This window comes from Fimicolochytrium jonesii (assembly GCF_025526975.1).
Source record: "Fimicolochytrium jonesii strain JEL569 chromosome Unknown EV422scaffold_7, whole genome shotgun sequence".
Lineage (NCBI taxonomy): Eukaryota > Fungi > Chytridiomycota > Chytridiomycetes > Spizellomycetales > Powellomycetaceae > Fimicolochytrium > Fimicolochytrium jonesii.
The window spans coordinates 483457-498278 of record NW_026515674.1 but is presented as its reverse complement, the minus strand read 5'-3'; the positions used below and the strand labels follow the sequence as shown (position 1 = coordinate 498278).

Sequence of the window (14822 nt, the reverse complement as noted above, 5' to 3'; positions counted from 1 at the left end):
TAACGAAAATCTGGATAAGCCTCTGCTTAGACCCTTAATGCCGCATGGGTTCTTGTTTCGTGCATCGCCGTGGGCGGCAAATTGTGGCATGGTAGGGACATGGCAGGTATCAATGTAGCTTGCGCACGCAGCAATAGCCCATGTATAATGACGTTGGCCTACGAAGGCCCATACTGGTGGTCCATCCTGCCCACGGGATGATTGTGTATATGTACAAGATGCAGAGGTCTATGTGTCAAGCCGGGTCTCATGCAGTCCGACGGAAGTCCTTTCCCTGCGATGAGAGATCATCGATATCTTCCGTCATGTCTAAAGTACACTAATCCCCAAGAAGAGCAATGCTGCTGTTATTCGAAGACATCTCAGATATTGTGTCAGACGAACTTGACGGCGAACGAGCCGTATGTCCAAACTTGCGATCAACGTGTGGTGGCATGCCAACAGTAAGGCTGGGCTCGGTTTCCTTAGAAACATTGTCTTCAAGATCAGTGGAGGTGACTATGGTATGGTTGAGCTGCTCCTGCTGTCTTCGTGTTAATCGCGGTAAGGGCTTATCGGCCTCGGACTTGGTGGGAGTCGCATCTTTTGGTTTTTTGGTTCTGCTTTCCTTCCGAGTGAGGTTTCGGCGGGGAGCGGTCGCAATGTTTTCGATATGAGACGTCGGTACGTCGATCAATTGCGAGATATACGCATGTAACCGCTTCATACTGACCGGCTGTAAGTGGACAGCGTTATTTCGGAGTTTCACCCAATGCCCGCGCCGCGCCACGATCTGATTTTGCGGAAAACGCCGCATGTGAGTAGCGACCACTCACTTTAGTCAAGAACAAATCGGCGCCAGCCGTCATTGCCGCTTTCTGATCCTCTGGGCTGTCCAAGCCCGTGAGAACAACGATGTTCGTGCGCGACGGGGCTCCCTGCTTTCCATTCAGTGCGGCTTCCGTAGTATTGGCAGAGTTCTTCACATTGGTACGTTCGGCTTCGGCTGCGAACTCTCTCTCTCGGCGGCGGATGATAGCAACGGCATCAATGCCATTCATTACTGGCATCTGCAAAATATGGACGAACAGACGGCTGTTAGGTGAGCGAGCTCGTGATGTGCGATCGTTTTCCCCTTGCTAATCCTACCTGGACATCCATTAATATCTAATGATAAAAGGACCGATTCGAAAGGACGTAGAAGAAGCGTTAAGCTTTGCGAGTGCGAGAGGGAGCAAGTGTGCTTACCACTTGATATCGCTTCTCCGTCCATGCGTCCACCGCCCGCTGTCCATTTTCCACTATGTCATGCTTCAGCCGTTTTCTCGATAGTGAGGTGGCCAGAATCTGTTGATTGACTAGTTGTAACGTCAGGACCCCATCGATGGAACAACGAACGCATCAAGGCTGATTGTAAACTCACTGGGATTGTCCTGTTGTTGAGGTGGAAAACGGCGATGAGATCATTAATTACACAAGAACAAGCAGAAGAAGAGAGGCCGTACCTCGGCAATCAGCACACGGAAGTCATCTTCCACGGCCGGTGACTGTTGAGAACCATCGTCTTGAGTCTTTGACCCGTTCTCCTCCGGGCTCTTCTCACTGTCATTATTCGTTGGATCTTGATCTGTGGGCGGGACGCCTACTGGACCGAGTCCGACCAAATCGTATCTCGCCCGCATCTGATCCATCTCGAGATCAACGTCGAGTTTTCCTCGAGACTTGATCATTTTGCGGAAGTTTGCGTCGAAGCTATCAACCGAGTGTGCCTCGGTGCTCATCAAGAATTCCCAAAATAGCGGAAGGAGCTTGACGGGTCCAAGGGGCTTCAGGGCAAAACGAACCTTTCCGTCCCACGGCGCTGCCGCAGCGCATGCTTCACTGAAATTTGCGAGTGTTGTGGTGTACACAATCACGGGGTTATCCTTCGACTCCATGACGGCGTCCAAAAATCTAAGTTGATCTACAACATCGTCAACCACTACCATATCGAAGGACTTGAACAAGTCGTTCCAGCGGGTTTTCTCCGCAGGTGTGAGTTTATCGGGTGATGGCCAGGGGTCGTCCACGTACTTATATGGCACCTTCCAGCGAGCCAGATACGTTTCGAGTCGCACGTCACTGATCGCATCACGATGTGTCGACCATAACGCGACTTTCATGTTGTTGAGACGTTCGGCAAATTCCGCCCGGCTTTCCGGGGGCTCCTCGAAGAAAGCGCCGTCGATCCGTTGTGCCGCTGTATCTAACCAGGCTGTATCGGACGGATAGAACAAATCTAGGGTGATTCTGAAAGTCGTTCCTTGGCCGACAGTGCTGTCCACCTTGATAACTGCGCCGAGCTCGTCCAGGAGCGTCTTCACGATCGATAAACCCAGTCCGGTCCCCTCTACGTCCTTTATCAGACGATTCTTCCTCGTTGACTCTTGTTCAAAGGGACTGAACATCTTCTCCAGAAATTCTTCCGCTATTCCACACCCGGTGTCAACAATCGTGAATGTGACTCTTCGTTTGTGTTGTCGATCAGTTTGCGGCTCTTCCCCTCGACTGCTAGCATGGAGGTCGGAAACCCCCGCCTTTTCGAGGGTGATCTCGCTTTCTGACATCTCCCTCACCATGCCTGTCGCGCAAGCCTCGCAACTGCTGGCGCTAGAACTGCTTTCTTGGGCCGCCTCCTCAACGTTATCGCACGAAGAGCATTCCTTCCCATTCGGCGTCCGCAGCTGGTTGGGTAGATCGCAACAAGTCTTTACTCGCATCGACTTGGTCTTAGTTTCGTTCAGCGGGTTCTCTTCCGTTGCTGCGTCCTCGTCGGTAACCAGGAGTTCGACAGAGCCCGTATTTGTGAACTTTATACTGTTTCCTAGGAGGTTGACCTTGCGGAACGAGGCACCGAGAGTGTTAGCATCAAGGTACGAAGAGATTCAGAGCGCTTCTGAAGAATAAACTAGTACAAACATACCAGAATCTGCCTCAGACAGCCTTCGGACGTGATGACTCGTCGCATCGCCGGCGATATGTCAATGAAATAGCCCACAGACAACCCTTTCTTAAATCCCACCGGAGCTAGACTTGTGATAACCTCCTCCAGCAGCGTGAAAAGGTCAAATTCAAAAACGTTCTGGCACTGTTTCGCCCCACTTTCTGCTTTCGAGTACACCAGAACTTGGTTGATGATTCCCAGCAGGTTCTGTCCTGAGCATTCGATTGTAGCCAGCAGAGTGCGTTGCGAATGCGTTGTGCACAGATCATTAAGCAGTTCTACGTTTGCGAGGATACCGTGCAGTGGTGTGCGCAACTCATGGGAGATCGAAGAGATGAACCTGCCCATAAGTATCATCAAAGCAAATGAGAGCAAGTTCAGCGATGGACATGTTGCGCATAATTACAACTTTCAACGCCTTACCTAGTTTTTGCCTGATTTCCTTTCCTCTCAATCTCGACGTCGTCTTGCAACTGCTTCTGACACTCTAGTAGCTGATCAAAGCAGCCAAGCACGTAGACGGCGCCGGTTATCACGTACACGTCGCCGATAAGCCAGAACGCCTGATGGGACTCTAATGGGGGAAGCTGCCGTCCTGCCGCGCGAATAACGATCGATTCAGAACGAAGCCCTCTACCGGAATCGACTGCCGGTATCCATACCCAAACTCCAGTAGAAGCTCCAGCCGTACATCAGCACTGTAAGGAAGCCAACGCGAATTCCAAACGTCCTATCGCCGAGGAAGTACCCGAAAGGTGGTCCGAGCAGAAATCCGGAATGGCCCAACTTCCAGAAGGCGTCCGTGACGGTGCAAATGAATGTGAAGAGAGCTGGATCAAAGAAAGCCGCAAAGCAGAATCAGAATCTATGATTCGGTCACGAGTAACGTGGGTGATTCGTCGTCCTACCTAACATATACAAAATGCCGACTTTGATGCAGGTTATGACCTCAACCTAATGCCATCCAGCAATCCAGGAGACGAGAGTCCACTCAGTCAAGATGCGCGCACACCCGTTCTACCCCAATAGTCATGTCCAGGTCAACAGGCCCAAGCCGCCCTTTCAATCTTACCTTATCGTAGCGCATCACCATTAGCGCAGTTCCGTACAACAAAGCTCCAAACGAGGTGAACACGTCCATGTACTGGTAAAAAAGATCTCTCGTAAGTATCACGGCCGCGGAATACCGTAGGTGGTCCCGTTATGTCGGCCAGGTCACAAATCGACCTACGTTGATCCAGCTCAGCGGCACACTCAGTCCTAACGTCAAAGCAGCGTCTGAGCCACGGCCACGGGTAAAGGGTTTGACAAGATATATGTGATGAGAAATCGAAATGGAAGTACCTTCGTCGCTGCCGGTTTGTTTTAACCAGACATCGCGCGTGGTGAAAAACACCTGGATGCAAACAAGGAAGTAGATCGCATCGTGAGGCCCGAGACCCCAAACGCCTGCAACACATAAAAACAGTCCCCTCCACGGCCGCTGTCCGCTCCTCCTCCTCATGAAACCATTCACAGCACTCTGTACACACGCGCATCCATCATTCCGCCCCTGACATCCCGAACGTCCTACCAAAATGATCATGGAGCTGAGGAAGAAAAATCCACATATCCTAGCCTGAAACAGAGCCTTCATCGTCTCGTATTCGTGTCCATAGCCTCTCTTCTTCCTCTTGACTCGTTCGGGAAGAAACCAGTCGACGAAAGCGATCAAGCCAGCCATCAGGTGCGTCACCACGCTTCGTCCCAAAAGGAGAGAAGCAAGGTCAGCCTTGGAGTATCCGCAGACGTGCAGGTAGAACTTATAGAGCCCCGATTAATACCTCCCCTTCCATGGCCCGGCCCCCCAATCTTTCACAACTGGCTCCGTCTCCTCGTGATCCTTCGTTCGTTCGTGGTGGGACATTAGCTGACTATGACCGAAGACGAGGACTTCCGCGAAGGGCAATGGGACGAGTCTGCAGAAGCTCTTCGTCGAACGTGGAGTGCCAACGTTTCTTCTGACTTGCTTGCGAAGAAGGGTATTAACGACTTTGATATCTGGTATATGTCACGCTCTTTTATGGCAACTTGACAATTGAGGTGAGCGACGAGGCAGGAAATGGCCAATCATGGCGGTAATGCCAAAAAGGCCAAAAGGGCAATGACGCGCGGCTCAGACGTTCCCACGGAGCTGGGATTCGGTTGGCATTCGGTGTGACGCTGCATGTGCAGTTCTTGGGAGCATTGGATTCACCGGCCATAAAATACCATAACGTAGATCCGGCATGAATCACGGCCATGATGAAAATCCCTGTCGAAATCAAACCCCCCGAAGTCTCAAACAAACGAAGTTGCATCATGCATTAAGCGAGCCTATGATTGAACGGAGGTAGGGCACTGCTCTCTCTCGCTCTCTCTCTTGTATCTTGGCATTTCCTTTCCCTTTCATGGGAAGGGCCTCAGCCTATATGAAGGGGACCTCCCACACGGAAGGAAGCGGCATCTGATCAATAAAACAGAACGCACAGGTTGAGGAATCATTTCCTTCCGCACATCTTTACATCCTTTGCCTCGCCGAACAATAGCAGCTAGTACATAATAAGCGAGGGTATAATTGAACGGAATGTCGATTTCCGTGTCAGTTTTGGCTAGGGTTGCAAGCTACTTAGGGTTACGAGCGGATAAAGGCTCGTGACTCGTGCTTTACTGATGAAATATAATGTTAACATGACCATGCATATAGGAATGGGACTGTTAAGAACTAGAATATTGAAGAATAGAGAGGTTATAATATTATCCTTAAGTCCCAAGGTTGGGACCGAAAAATCCTATAATATTACGGCGAATAATCCCAGGGGGGGATAAAATTTAAGAGGCTCTACCGTTACGGGATACAATAAATGAGGAGAACGGATATTCGGATCGGAACTCCATGCGCGCCATATACGGTATGTACATACGTATGCATGTGGATTAGGCGGTTCTAAGTTAGGCGTCAACCTTTCGGGTGTGGGCGAGGGAGTAACGCACTACGAAAGTAACATCTAGAGTTCAAATGTGCGTCAGACGGGTGAAAGCATTGGTCCTTCTTGTTCTCTTCCAGCGGCGGACGGTAAGAGGGAACGCGTATGTGTATCTTACACCACCCCGGGCTTATTCGCTTGAAATGTTGCCAGAGGCGGACCGTTTTCTGCACTTCCTGAATGACTGTCCTCCGCTCCACACGAAAGGGCGAAGTGTGGGGCGCCCAAGCTCTGAGCCTTCAACTGCAATCCACCGATTCATCCTGTTCCCTGAGAGCGAGGATGGCGAGAGGTTGACGTGATGTGTATCATTTGATATGCTTTGAGGTGAATTTCGTCCAGCAGGCTTGCTTCGCTTGAGAATGTCGCCAAGTCGAACGGGGTTTTTTTGCCCTTTCATCTTTGATGAAATTCATCTTTGATGAAAGACTTATCCTGGGTCCACCTCCGCTTCAGGGCTGTCCTTGAAGATCAGCTAAGAATCTATATTGATCCCGAATATCAATACACTGACGAAAAGGCAGGACACGCAAGTGCCAGCATCGTTGAGGCTATGCTTCGCAACGCTTGCTCATCAACTTGTAACTAGCAGTTGGGCGATCGTTCCTTTGTTTGCTGATGGGCGTAACGCCCGAAATATCCTGCCACTTCCAGAAGCATCCTGTCCTCGCTGATGGCGGCTCAAGCGCTGGGAGTCCCAGTGCTTCGACCGACTTGGTTCCAACTGGAGTCATTGCATACAGTCTTAAACCCTCCCTCGCACTATTCCATTTCCCATGGCCTCGTATTTATCCTGCAACAAAGCCAGTGATCCCCGAAAACGGTCCGCAAGGATATCCTCCCTGAATCCCTCAGTTTGAACGCCACGGGCTACCCCCACAGACGAAAAGAACGTCTTGTTTCTTTAATGATCGCGCAACCACCGCAAAGCGCTTTATTCTTGGTCTCAGACAGGGACTGCTTCTACTGATTGAAGAGGTTGAGGTTGCGTGAAGGTTGCGAGAGTTGGAGCCTGGCTGAGTTAAGGACGTTGGCTCATGGCGCGGAAAGCGCAGACGTGGCTTTTCAAATCGACATTTGAGCATTCCCAGAGTTCCCAGCCAATTCCCAGCTGATTCCCAGGGAGTAATTCCCTCCTTTGAACTTGAAGCACAGCAAGTTCTTCTGCCTGGGAGCAACTTCCCTGCGGCGGGTTTTACCCTCTCCCGAAAGCCAATTCGGCACATTCCTTTGAATAGATTAGGGCGTCCTATACACTGCTTTCAGCCCTCTCGGAAGGGCCCAATATCGTCTACGTTTGTCGGGTATGTCCTGGAGCTCAGCACCGCGATCTTCGATTTCGCGCCAGCGTCCATCACCTCACCATTGCTGCCCCTTTCCGTACTTTTGTGTTGACGTTCACATCCTTTTGCCTTCCAACCGTAGGCTACACGTATTTGCACCATGTATCAAAACGGCGCCGAATCCGACCCAGCGAACGCGGCGTCATACGATCAGGCATACTATGGAGGAGCCGCAGGGGACTGGAGTGGATATCAGTACTCAAGCGTGGAAGCTCCACCCGGGGTTGACCCTCAGAACCACGGCCTTGAAGATGCCCCACCTGGAATGGGAAGTGGTAAGGCTTCCTTTGACTTTGACTCAGTGTTTTCGAAGAATTCTTGGCTTATAATTGTTAGCAGATTGGCTGATGCACGCTCAGCAAGCCGAGGTTACCCCAGTCACTTCAGATGCACCAGGAGCCGCTGAACTTCAGCAAGATCCGTCCGGGAATGTTCCGGAAGTGAACAATGGGACATCTGCTCCAGAGTCGGACGCGGTGCAAGCGCAAGGAGATCAATCTCAGTATCAGGGGTATGACTATACGGCATACGCCGGCGCCTATGGATACTATGACCCTAATGCCGCTTATTATGGGAACGCCGCCGGCTATAATCAGTACGCTTCCAGTCAGGCCTATGGGCAAAATTTCTACACCGATGCGTATGCTGCAGCATTAGGTAAAACTTGAGACATAGACTTTCTCTTACCGCAGAATCTGACCCCCTGTCTCAAAATAGCGGCACCCAAGGAGATCCACAATCCCTTTGAGAACCTTGGAAAGGAGACGGAGGCGAAACCCGACGTCAAGAAAGTGACTTCCATCCGCCGGGGCGGGCCCCCGAAGAAGAAGATTATTCTGGCGGCACCCGCGAAGAAAGTGACGTCTGCCGTGTCTCCTGTCGTCCAGCAAAACTCAAACCTGGTCGGTGGACCAGTGGACGTCGCTACCACCGATGTTGCACCCGTTGTTCCTCCCTCTTCCCACACAAATGAGCCGACGAAGCTGAATACGCAGCCCGCCGTGGCTTCTGTTAACGGAAACAAAAGTCCTGACAAGGGGATACCGTCGCAAAAGCCACACGCTGAAGCCAGCAATGGCAGGAAGGAGGTGAGTCCCGGTTGGCTTGGATATCGCTGCATAATCTCTGATCAGAATGGTGCCTCTGCTATGTAGCGCTTGAGTTGGTGTGTGGGAGCAGGGTGATTGCAAAGTTTGCGCTCACTGGGTCACATTTGCAACGTGGCTAATCATGCTCTCGCAATCTATAGCTCGACGCAAAGCAGTCGCGCACAGCAGAGACGCCTTCCGCCCCGCAAAAAAAAGGCGAAGAACGGGAATCCGTAATGCAGAAGGCGGAGAAATCAGCGGCTAAACCCGGCCAGGGTCCACCACGTGAGAGCTTACACAAAGGATTTATTCCTGTGGATATTCCTCTCAGAAGCATGGACAGCACATCGTCTCTTGCGAAAGGTACGGGATGTCACTGATGCGTTTCTTGGGATGCATGTTCATGGTCTGAATGCTTCTTTCACCAGGCAATCCAGATTCCGCACTCTCCGCAGACGCCGAGGCACAAAAGTCAAAACAGAGGAGAGATTTAGACATAAAGCACACATTGGAGAAGGATACTCTTGCAGCAATGACAAGCATAAATACTGGGAACAGGAACCCAGCTGCTGATGCTTTGGCTGCGGCGAAAGCGGCAGCAGCAAGGCTTATGAAGAGAGCAGGCTTTCAGCCGGATGAAGGGCGCCCACGCCGTGGCCGAGGTGGTGGTCGCTTTGCCACTGGTCGGCATAGCAGCCGACGAAGGTCTAGGTCTAGGTCTAGGTCCCGATCACGCTCCCGTTCTCGGTCGCCACGGTCCCGCTCGCATTCGCGCTCTCGATCTCGAAGTTGCTCAATATCCATCACCTCTTCCAGTGATGAGTCGACAACGAAACCGCGCACCTCCCGGCGTCGGACTCGAGAGACTTTGACCCTGTCGATCAGCCCGTCGCGTTTTCCAGCAGAGGTACGCGGGGACCCACCCGCGAGGCACAACGTTAGTGCACGGCCCAATGCTGCACCGCCTCCGCCTCCTCCGGGAACACCTCCACCAAGTAATTTCATTGACCATTCCCGTCAACACCTCTTACGTGATGGAAACCGTTCCTCCGAGCGTCCGGCGCTTCGCTCGAATGAATGGCGAAACGATTCTCGATATCGATATGGTCACTTGGATGAGCGGTACTTTCCCGAGCCGGATACGTCTTATGACCGTCCTGGCGCGCGTTACGAGTCCGAGTACAAGTATGCTAGCCGCCTACCAGGGAAAGAACCTTTTGTCGCAAAGTACGATGCCGAGATGGACCGACATCACGGGCGTGCTGGACATCAATATGAGAGGCCATTTGACTCGCGATTTCCATACAGCCACGAGTTCCAGCAGAGGCCCGGCTCTACAACCTACAAGCATAGAGACTCGGGATATGATGGCATCCGGGATGAGTACGATGCCGTGCGACATCGCTATCACGATGAAGCGCACTGGGAGACTGCACGTGGCGGCTATGGTCATACTGGAGTGGGATCGAAAGACATGCCCTATCATCGACCGGATGGCTACCCTGTGAGGCATGACGAGTTTCACGAGCAAGGGGTTGCCCGGTGGGCGTACGATGAGCGGAGGTCCTACCCCGATGCCTTCCCTTCCAGCAGGAACCCCGCATACAGTAGGGAAGGCACCCCCACCGGAACGACACGACTGGGTGATTACGCACACCACCGGGATGGCGGTGATCGCACGGAGAGTGGTCACCTGGCATCGACCACTGGCAAACGCCGCCTTGAAGGCGATCTCGCTGATGAACGGGTCGAATGTCATTCCGGCAGCTCACCGTCGCACGCAGACAAGAAAAAGAGATCCTCATCCTCCGAACGCAGGCGCAGCAGTAAGCACCGCTCTCACCGGAGTGAGAAGGAAAGCAGCCATCGTTCGGAGAAACGAAAACGTGATCACGACGATGCAGACGTGGAACCAAGGCTCAGTACTGATCCCACGGGGCACCGTCTACCTGACAAGGACGGCGTACTTAAACCCACCGAGTCGATTGACGATTCAGCGGGAAGACGCGGTCATCGTCATCGGTCGCGCTCAGGAGAACGGCGCCGACATCGGCACCGTGAGAGTCGTTCGGAGCGGGAATCGGAGGTAGACAATGCGTCGGAAAAGCTGGGCCATGAAACCTCTGCGGGGGATGAGAATGAGGATAATGATCGGCGCAAACATTCTTCGTCTCACAAAAGCAGCAGTAGCAGTAGCAGACGCCACAAATCTTCCACTAAGGAAAGCAGTGGAAGGCGACGGAGGCGTACCGATGAGATGGAGCATAGCATTCCCGAGTGATTCACAGCCAACATTGTACTTCTTCGCGGTGCATGCATGGAGGCGCTTCTTGTTGATTCCAATTATGTACTATCTGATCTGTATCTTTGGTGTATCATATGAAATGCTTGAACTTTTAACAACGCCAATACACATGAACTGGCACCACCACCTCGGCCACATCACTACGTAACTACCCTATCTCTGTGGAACTATGCAAAATGTGGAAACTTGAAGAATGAAGCTTGAAGCAGACGAGGGGCAGACATGATCAATCATCATCGAAAAATCCCCTAAAAATGTCCCCAACGTTACTGGAGACTCCCGAATCCTCGTCCGACACCCAAGGACTCTCGCCCCACTGATTGGTGTCGCCATCTTGCGGCGCAACTGGTGGTGGTGGTGGGGGCATTGATCCGGCCGAGTCGGCTCCAGGATTTGCTGCGCCACTGGAACCGCCGCCCATCACGGAACCGAATACGCCGCTCCCGACTCCACCCGCTACGGCTCCACTATCTGGCATATTGCTAGGTACAGGGGCGTTTGACTGGTTTCCCGACTCGGAGTTGCCATAGCCGCCGAACATAGGAATAGGCATGAACCCCGCTCTGCAATGCGACGAGGAAGATCGTTAGGATGCGTTGATGCTAGGTAAGGACCAGAAGATGGAGCGTCTTACCCATGTCCTGAATGCCTGCTGAAGTAATCGATGTCGATATTGATGGCGCATGAGAGTAACAGCGCACGAACATCTAGAGATAGGCCGTCGTGTGTGTGCGTCGCATCATCCATATGAATAGCATAAGCACCCGTGTCCGTGAAGATCTGCCCATCCAAACGACTTTCGTCAGCCTGACGTCTGAAGTAACCGGTCATCCGCAAAGCTTTCTGCGCACCTCACGAGCGAATCCGGAGAAGTTCCTATTCACGGCTGCCATGACAGAGCCATCCGCCGCTCGAATTTGGAAGTCCCAGGCCAGAAAGCCCTCATCGATGTATGCCACCTGCTTCTGTTTGAGGAACAGATCGTACTTCCTCCGCCATGGGTGCCAGACCTCTGGACATGAAAAGAAAGTCGGGAAACTCAGAAATCCGAACAGCAGAACCCATTTGGAGGGCATCCACCTGACACTCACGTTTGACCTCCCCGATGTGGTTATCATTCTCATCGGTGATAGTGATCGTACTGTTTAGGAGCCATTTCATTGGTCGCTCCACCTATCAAACATGTCAATCACAATGAGCATAAGCAAATCTTCAAGCGAATGCGGTAAATCCCGTACCTTCAATACGACATTCCCCTGCATATCCGTCACAATCGCCTTAAATGGACGTCGAGTCCTCAAAAGCTGCCTGCTTATGGTGCCCCCAAACGACGTCTCCTCCTCCGCAATAAACCCCACATCTTTCCCATTTGAATCCGTGACTTTGTACTTGTTACCCTGCTCGAACCCAATAATAACGTTCAGGAGCTCTATCTGCCTCGTAACAACGAGCGCCGGGTTGGAGAGCAGGGCATAGGACTTTGAAGTTGTTGACAGGGCGGCATCTGGGGGTGATGGTCCGATTCGAACCGGTACGACGGAAGCTATCGTTGGGGTCACGGCGACACTTTCGGGATTGTTTGCTGCGGGGGGTATGTCCTCGCCATCGCCGCCTTTCCGAGGCGCCGGTGGCAGTCGTCGTACTGATCTCCGCCCAGACCGGTCTGAGTGGACAAAAACGAGATTAGCACTGCGTTGACTATATGCGTTACTTCTCTTCCTCCTCTGGTGTACCTGAGCTGAGACGGGCGCTATAAGCTCGGCGAGTGCATATGTTCGCAGGAGTCGCAATGACACACATTGGTCGAGGACCAACGGTGAAGTGCGGAGTTTTCGCACCGGCGCATATCCTTACTCGCGATGCATGTAGGACAGGACGACTGTAGAGTGTTGCCATGCCGCTTAATAAGACAGTCTATCAACCGTTTTGGCCGCAGGGAGGTGATACGACTGAGAGAGTGAAGCGAAATCCTACGCTCGGACACCTCCATTTCAGAGCAATATCGGGACGCGACGGAGTACTCCGAAGTCTCTTCACCTTTTGTCATGCATGACACGTCGTCAAGTTCTTTCAGCACGCAGATTATGACAGATCACAATACGAATATTAATACAAAGACAGATGGAGGAGACATGCGCTTCCTCAGGAAAAGTGAATCAAACAAGTGTGGAGACGGCCGCTGGGCACTCGTCGTAGCAAGGCGAGGTTGTTGAAGTGACGTACGACATTCTTCCCAGGCCGAATATGCCAATGAAGACTAGACGTCTATGTATGTGTTTCCGTTTAGCCACCAGGACGAGTCCAAAACCAGTGCGAGTCGATCAAGCGAACTTGTCGAGCCTCACAACGATGTTCCTTCCGCTAACGAGTTCGCCGTTGACTTCGTTTACCGCGCGCTCTGCCTCTTCGGGAGATTGGAACCTAACCACACCGCATCCTTTTGATCGACCAGTGTTGTGCTCCACGAGAACATCGGCGTGGACGGGATTGAGGCCGTGGGGACGGAAGATGTCCTTCACGTCTTGCCATCGGAGAGAGTAAGGCAACTTTGGGAGGAAAAGAAACAAAGAATTGGCATCCAACCAGACAACAACTCGACCATAAACGAATGATCCACTTACGTTTCCAACGAAGACCTGTGTGCCAGCCAAGTTTCCGTTATTTTCGGCCGCGAATTTGTCTTCGCGTACTTCAATTGCCCTTCCGTTGATGTCGCGGCCGTTCAGTGTGTCGATAGCAGCTTGGGCATCCTCAACGGTGGACATGACGATTTGTCCATAACCTCTGCTCCGGCCCTGGTTGTCGACCGTAACATCGGCCCTCAAGACGTTTCCAACCTCCCGGAACAAGTCCTTCAATTCTTGCCATTGCACGGTGAACGGCAAGTTTCCGACAAACAGCTGGCGGCCCGCAGTGCTAGTTGGGGCGGCGTTCGCGAATGTAGTTCCGACCGCACCATTGGCCTCGCTGGCGCTTCCGTTAACACCAGCGTTGACGAATTTCGCGGCGGCCGACGGACCGTTGTTGTTGCCGGCGTTGTTGACGGCACGGGGACCCTCAGAGTAGGAGCGGTCTTCGCGAACATCAATACGACGCCCCTTCCATTCATAACCATTGAACAAGTCGACGGCCTTTTGTGCATCTTCAACGCTGGCCATCAGGAGAGTTCCGTAACCTCTCGACCTGCCTCGCTCGTCGGTAGCAACCTCGGCGCGGAAGACTTGTCCAGCTTCGTTGAACAGCTCCTTCAGATCCTGCCAAGCAGCAGTGTAGGGGATGTTGCCAACGTACAGAGCGCGGATGTTGACGATGGGGGCTAAGAAAGCGGGTAAACATTCAGCATCCAGGATTGTCCACTAGAGGTGCAATCCAAGATGGGCACATACCCTCTTGCGAATCTCTGTTCAGGATCGGTGCATTCCCGATGGCAATCGAGCCACTTTGCCCGATTGGGGGGCGGCCACCATATACCTTCCCGGCGTTGCGGTCCTCACGAACCTCAATGTTGCGGTTGTGCCACTCCCGACCGTTGAACAGCGAGATGGCGGTTTGGGCCTCCTCCGGGGTCGAGAAAGTAACCGTTCCGAATCCTCGAGACCGTCCCGCTGGCCCGAGCACGACGTCCGCTCGCACGACGTTACCGGCGTCACGGAAGAGGTCCTTAAGATCTTGCCATCCTACAATGAATGGCAACTAGAAGAGCAAGCAGACAAGCGACTTAGTCGATTTATTGATGGGTGGCTGAGGTAGAAGCTGCGGAATCCTCACGTTTCCAACAAATAGTTGCCTGCCTGCGGTGTTCATCTCGTCGTTTCTGCTTCGGAACGCCTTCAGATCGATAGTGAAAGCGACGCTTGAGTTGTGCGACGGGGCCCGATGCTGATCAGAACCAACGGCTTTGTACTGTACCTCTCTGCCTGTGTAGTCCTAGTCCTCCCGTTGTTTCCTCTCACCAAATCAAGCAGCGAGATCTCCAAGGCGTGGGTGGGTGGTGTTGGACGCTTCTCGTTCCTCCGCTTTTCCGGGAACCGACGCACTCGCCCACAGCAGCACTCGAGGATTACAGTCACGTGATCGCCTTGGGGAATCTCGCGTCCCTTTCTGTGAATGCCGGGCACC

The 14822-nt window shown here is 52.6% G+C and overlaps 7 protein-coding genes across 7 annotated transcripts; 2 read left to right on the top strand and 5 right to left on the bottom strand.

Annotated features, from left to right (window-relative positions):
* Window positions 1–20: 20 nt before the first annotated feature.
* Window positions 21–1412, bottom strand: EV422DRAFT_524360 (uncharacterized protein). The gene is made up of 3 exons (XM_053069980.1): window positions 1129–1412; window positions 816–1049; window positions 21–715 (listed from the first exon to the last, which is right to left on the bottom strand). Exons 1-3 carry the CDS (start codon window positions 1138–1140, stop codon window positions 320–322), a joined length of 642 nt encoding a protein of 213 aa, XP_052926845.1. The 5' UTR covers window positions 1141–1412; the 3' UTR covers window positions 21–319.
* Window positions 933–3921, bottom strand: EV422DRAFT_402859 (histidine kinase-DNA gyrase B-and HSP90-like ATPase-domain-containing protein). Its single transcript, XM_053066961.1, has 8 exons — window positions 3871–3921; window positions 3625–3792; window positions 3386–3557; window positions 2942–3302; window positions 1485–2855; window positions 1403–1412; window positions 1129–1337; window positions 933–1049 (listed from the first exon to the last, which is right to left on the bottom strand). Exons 1-7 carry the CDS (start codon window positions 3875–3877, stop codon window positions 1189–1191), a joined length of 2238 nt encoding a protein of 745 aa, XP_052926844.1. The 5' UTR covers window positions 3878–3921; the 3' UTR covers window positions 933–1049; window positions 1129–1188.
* Window positions 3922–4030: 109 nt separating this feature from the next.
* Window positions 4031–4965, bottom strand: EV422DRAFT_402941 (uncharacterized protein). Its single transcript, XM_053066962.1, has 2 exons — window positions 4786–4965; window positions 4031–4701 (listed from the first exon to the last, which is right to left on the bottom strand). Exons 1-2 carry the CDS (start codon window positions 4866–4868, stop codon window positions 4164–4166), a joined length of 621 nt encoding a protein of 206 aa, XP_052926843.1. The 5' UTR covers window positions 4869–4965; the 3' UTR covers window positions 4031–4163.
* Window positions 4966–7034: 2069 nt separating this feature from the next.
* Window positions 7035–8549, top strand: EV422DRAFT_402682 (uncharacterized protein). The gene is made up of 4 exons (XM_053066959.1): window positions 7035–7271; window positions 7393–7585; window positions 7650–7967; window positions 8028–8549. Exons 2-4 carry the CDS (start codon window positions 7411–7413, stop codon window positions 8462–8464), a joined length of 930 nt encoding a protein of 309 aa, XP_052926842.1. The 5' UTR covers window positions 7035–7271; window positions 7393–7410; the 3' UTR covers window positions 8465–8549.
* Window positions 8376–10746, top strand: EV422DRAFT_524336 (uncharacterized protein). Its single transcript, XM_053069979.1, has 3 exons — window positions 8376–8490; window positions 8560–8761; window positions 8827–10746. Exons 2-3 carry the CDS (start codon window positions 8635–8637, stop codon window positions 10677–10679), a joined length of 1980 nt encoding a protein of 659 aa, XP_052926841.1. The 5' UTR covers window positions 8376–8490; window positions 8560–8634; the 3' UTR covers window positions 10680–10746.
* Window positions 10747–10929: 183 nt separating this feature from the next.
* On the bottom strand, window positions 10930–12503 carry EV422DRAFT_566216 (Scramblase-domain-containing protein; the record flags this gene model as incomplete). The annotated part of the gene is made up of 6 exons (XM_053072405.1): window positions 10930–11266; window positions 11338–11483; window positions 11555–11715; window positions 11795–11876; window positions 11942–12366; window positions 12437–12503. The coding sequence occupies 6 exons, from the start codon at window positions 12501–12503 to the stop codon at window positions 10930–10932; spliced, it is 1218 nt and encodes a 405-aa protein (XP_052926840.1).
* Window positions 12504–12761: 258 nt separating this feature from the next.
* Window positions 12762–14806, bottom strand: EV422DRAFT_524332 (uncharacterized protein). The gene is made up of 5 exons (XM_053069978.1): window positions 14613–14806; window positions 14472–14531; window positions 14090–14396; window positions 13325–14019; window positions 12762–13249 (listed from the first exon to the last, which is right to left on the bottom strand). Exons 2-5 carry the CDS (start codon window positions 14505–14507, stop codon window positions 13025–13027), a joined length of 1263 nt encoding a protein of 420 aa, XP_052926839.1. The 5' UTR covers window positions 14508–14531; window positions 14613–14806; the 3' UTR covers window positions 12762–13024.
* Between the last annotated feature and the right edge of the window lie 16 nt (window positions 14807–14822).

Coding starts and splice junctions, on each gene's coding strand:
- EV422DRAFT_402941 (XM_053066962.1), bottom strand. CDS start 4,868: ATGTCCCACCACGAACGAACGAAGGATCACGAGGAGACGGAGCCAGTT. Junction 4,702..4,785: donor GCCGGGCCATGGAAGGGGAG/GTATTAATCGGG, acceptor TTTGGGACGAAG/CGTGGTGACGCACCTGATGG.
- EV422DRAFT_524336 (XM_053069979.1), top strand. CDS start 8,635: ATGCAGAAGGCGGAGAAATCAGCGGCTAAACCCGGCCAGGGTCCACCA. Junction 8,762..8,826: donor CACATCGTCTCTTGCGAAAG/GTACGGGATGTC, acceptor TTCTTTCACCAG/GCAATCCAGATTCCGCACTC.
- EV422DRAFT_402859 (XM_053066961.1), bottom strand. Junction 3,303..3,385: donor GGAAATCAGGCAAAAACTAG/GTAAGGCGTTGA, acceptor ACTTATGGGCAG/GTTCATCTCTTCGATCTCCC. Junction 2,856..2,941: donor GCTGTCTGAGGCAGATTCTG/GTATGTTTGTAC, acceptor TCGTTCCGCAAG/GTCAACCTCCTAGGAAACAG.
- EV422DRAFT_524360 (XM_053069980.1), bottom strand. Junction 716..815: donor CCGATTTGTTCTTGACTAAA/GTGAGTGGTCGC, acceptor GTCCACTTACAG/CCGGTCAGTATGAAGCGGTT.
- EV422DRAFT_524332 (XM_053069978.1), bottom strand. CDS start 14,507: ATGAACACCGCAGGCAGGCAACTATTTGTTGGAAAC. Junction 14,397..14,471: donor GGCAACTATTTGTTGGAAAC/GTGAGGATTCCG, acceptor TTGCTCTTCTAG/TTGCCATTCATTGTAGGATG. Junction 14,020..14,089: donor GAACAGAGATTCGCAAGAGG/GTATGTGCCCAT, acceptor CCGCTTTCTTAG/CCCCCATCGTCAACATCCGC.
- EV422DRAFT_402682 (XM_053066959.1), top strand. CDS start 7,411: ATGTATCAAAACGGCGCCGAATCCGACCCAGCGAACGCGGCGTCATAC. Junction 7,586..7,649: donor CCCACCTGGAATGGGAAGTG/GTAAGGCTTCCT, acceptor AATTGTTAGCAG/ATTGGCTGATGCACGCTCAG. Junction 7,968..8,027: donor TGCGTATGCTGCAGCATTAG/GTAAAACTTGAG, acceptor GTCTCAAAATAG/CGGCACCCAAGGAGATCCAC.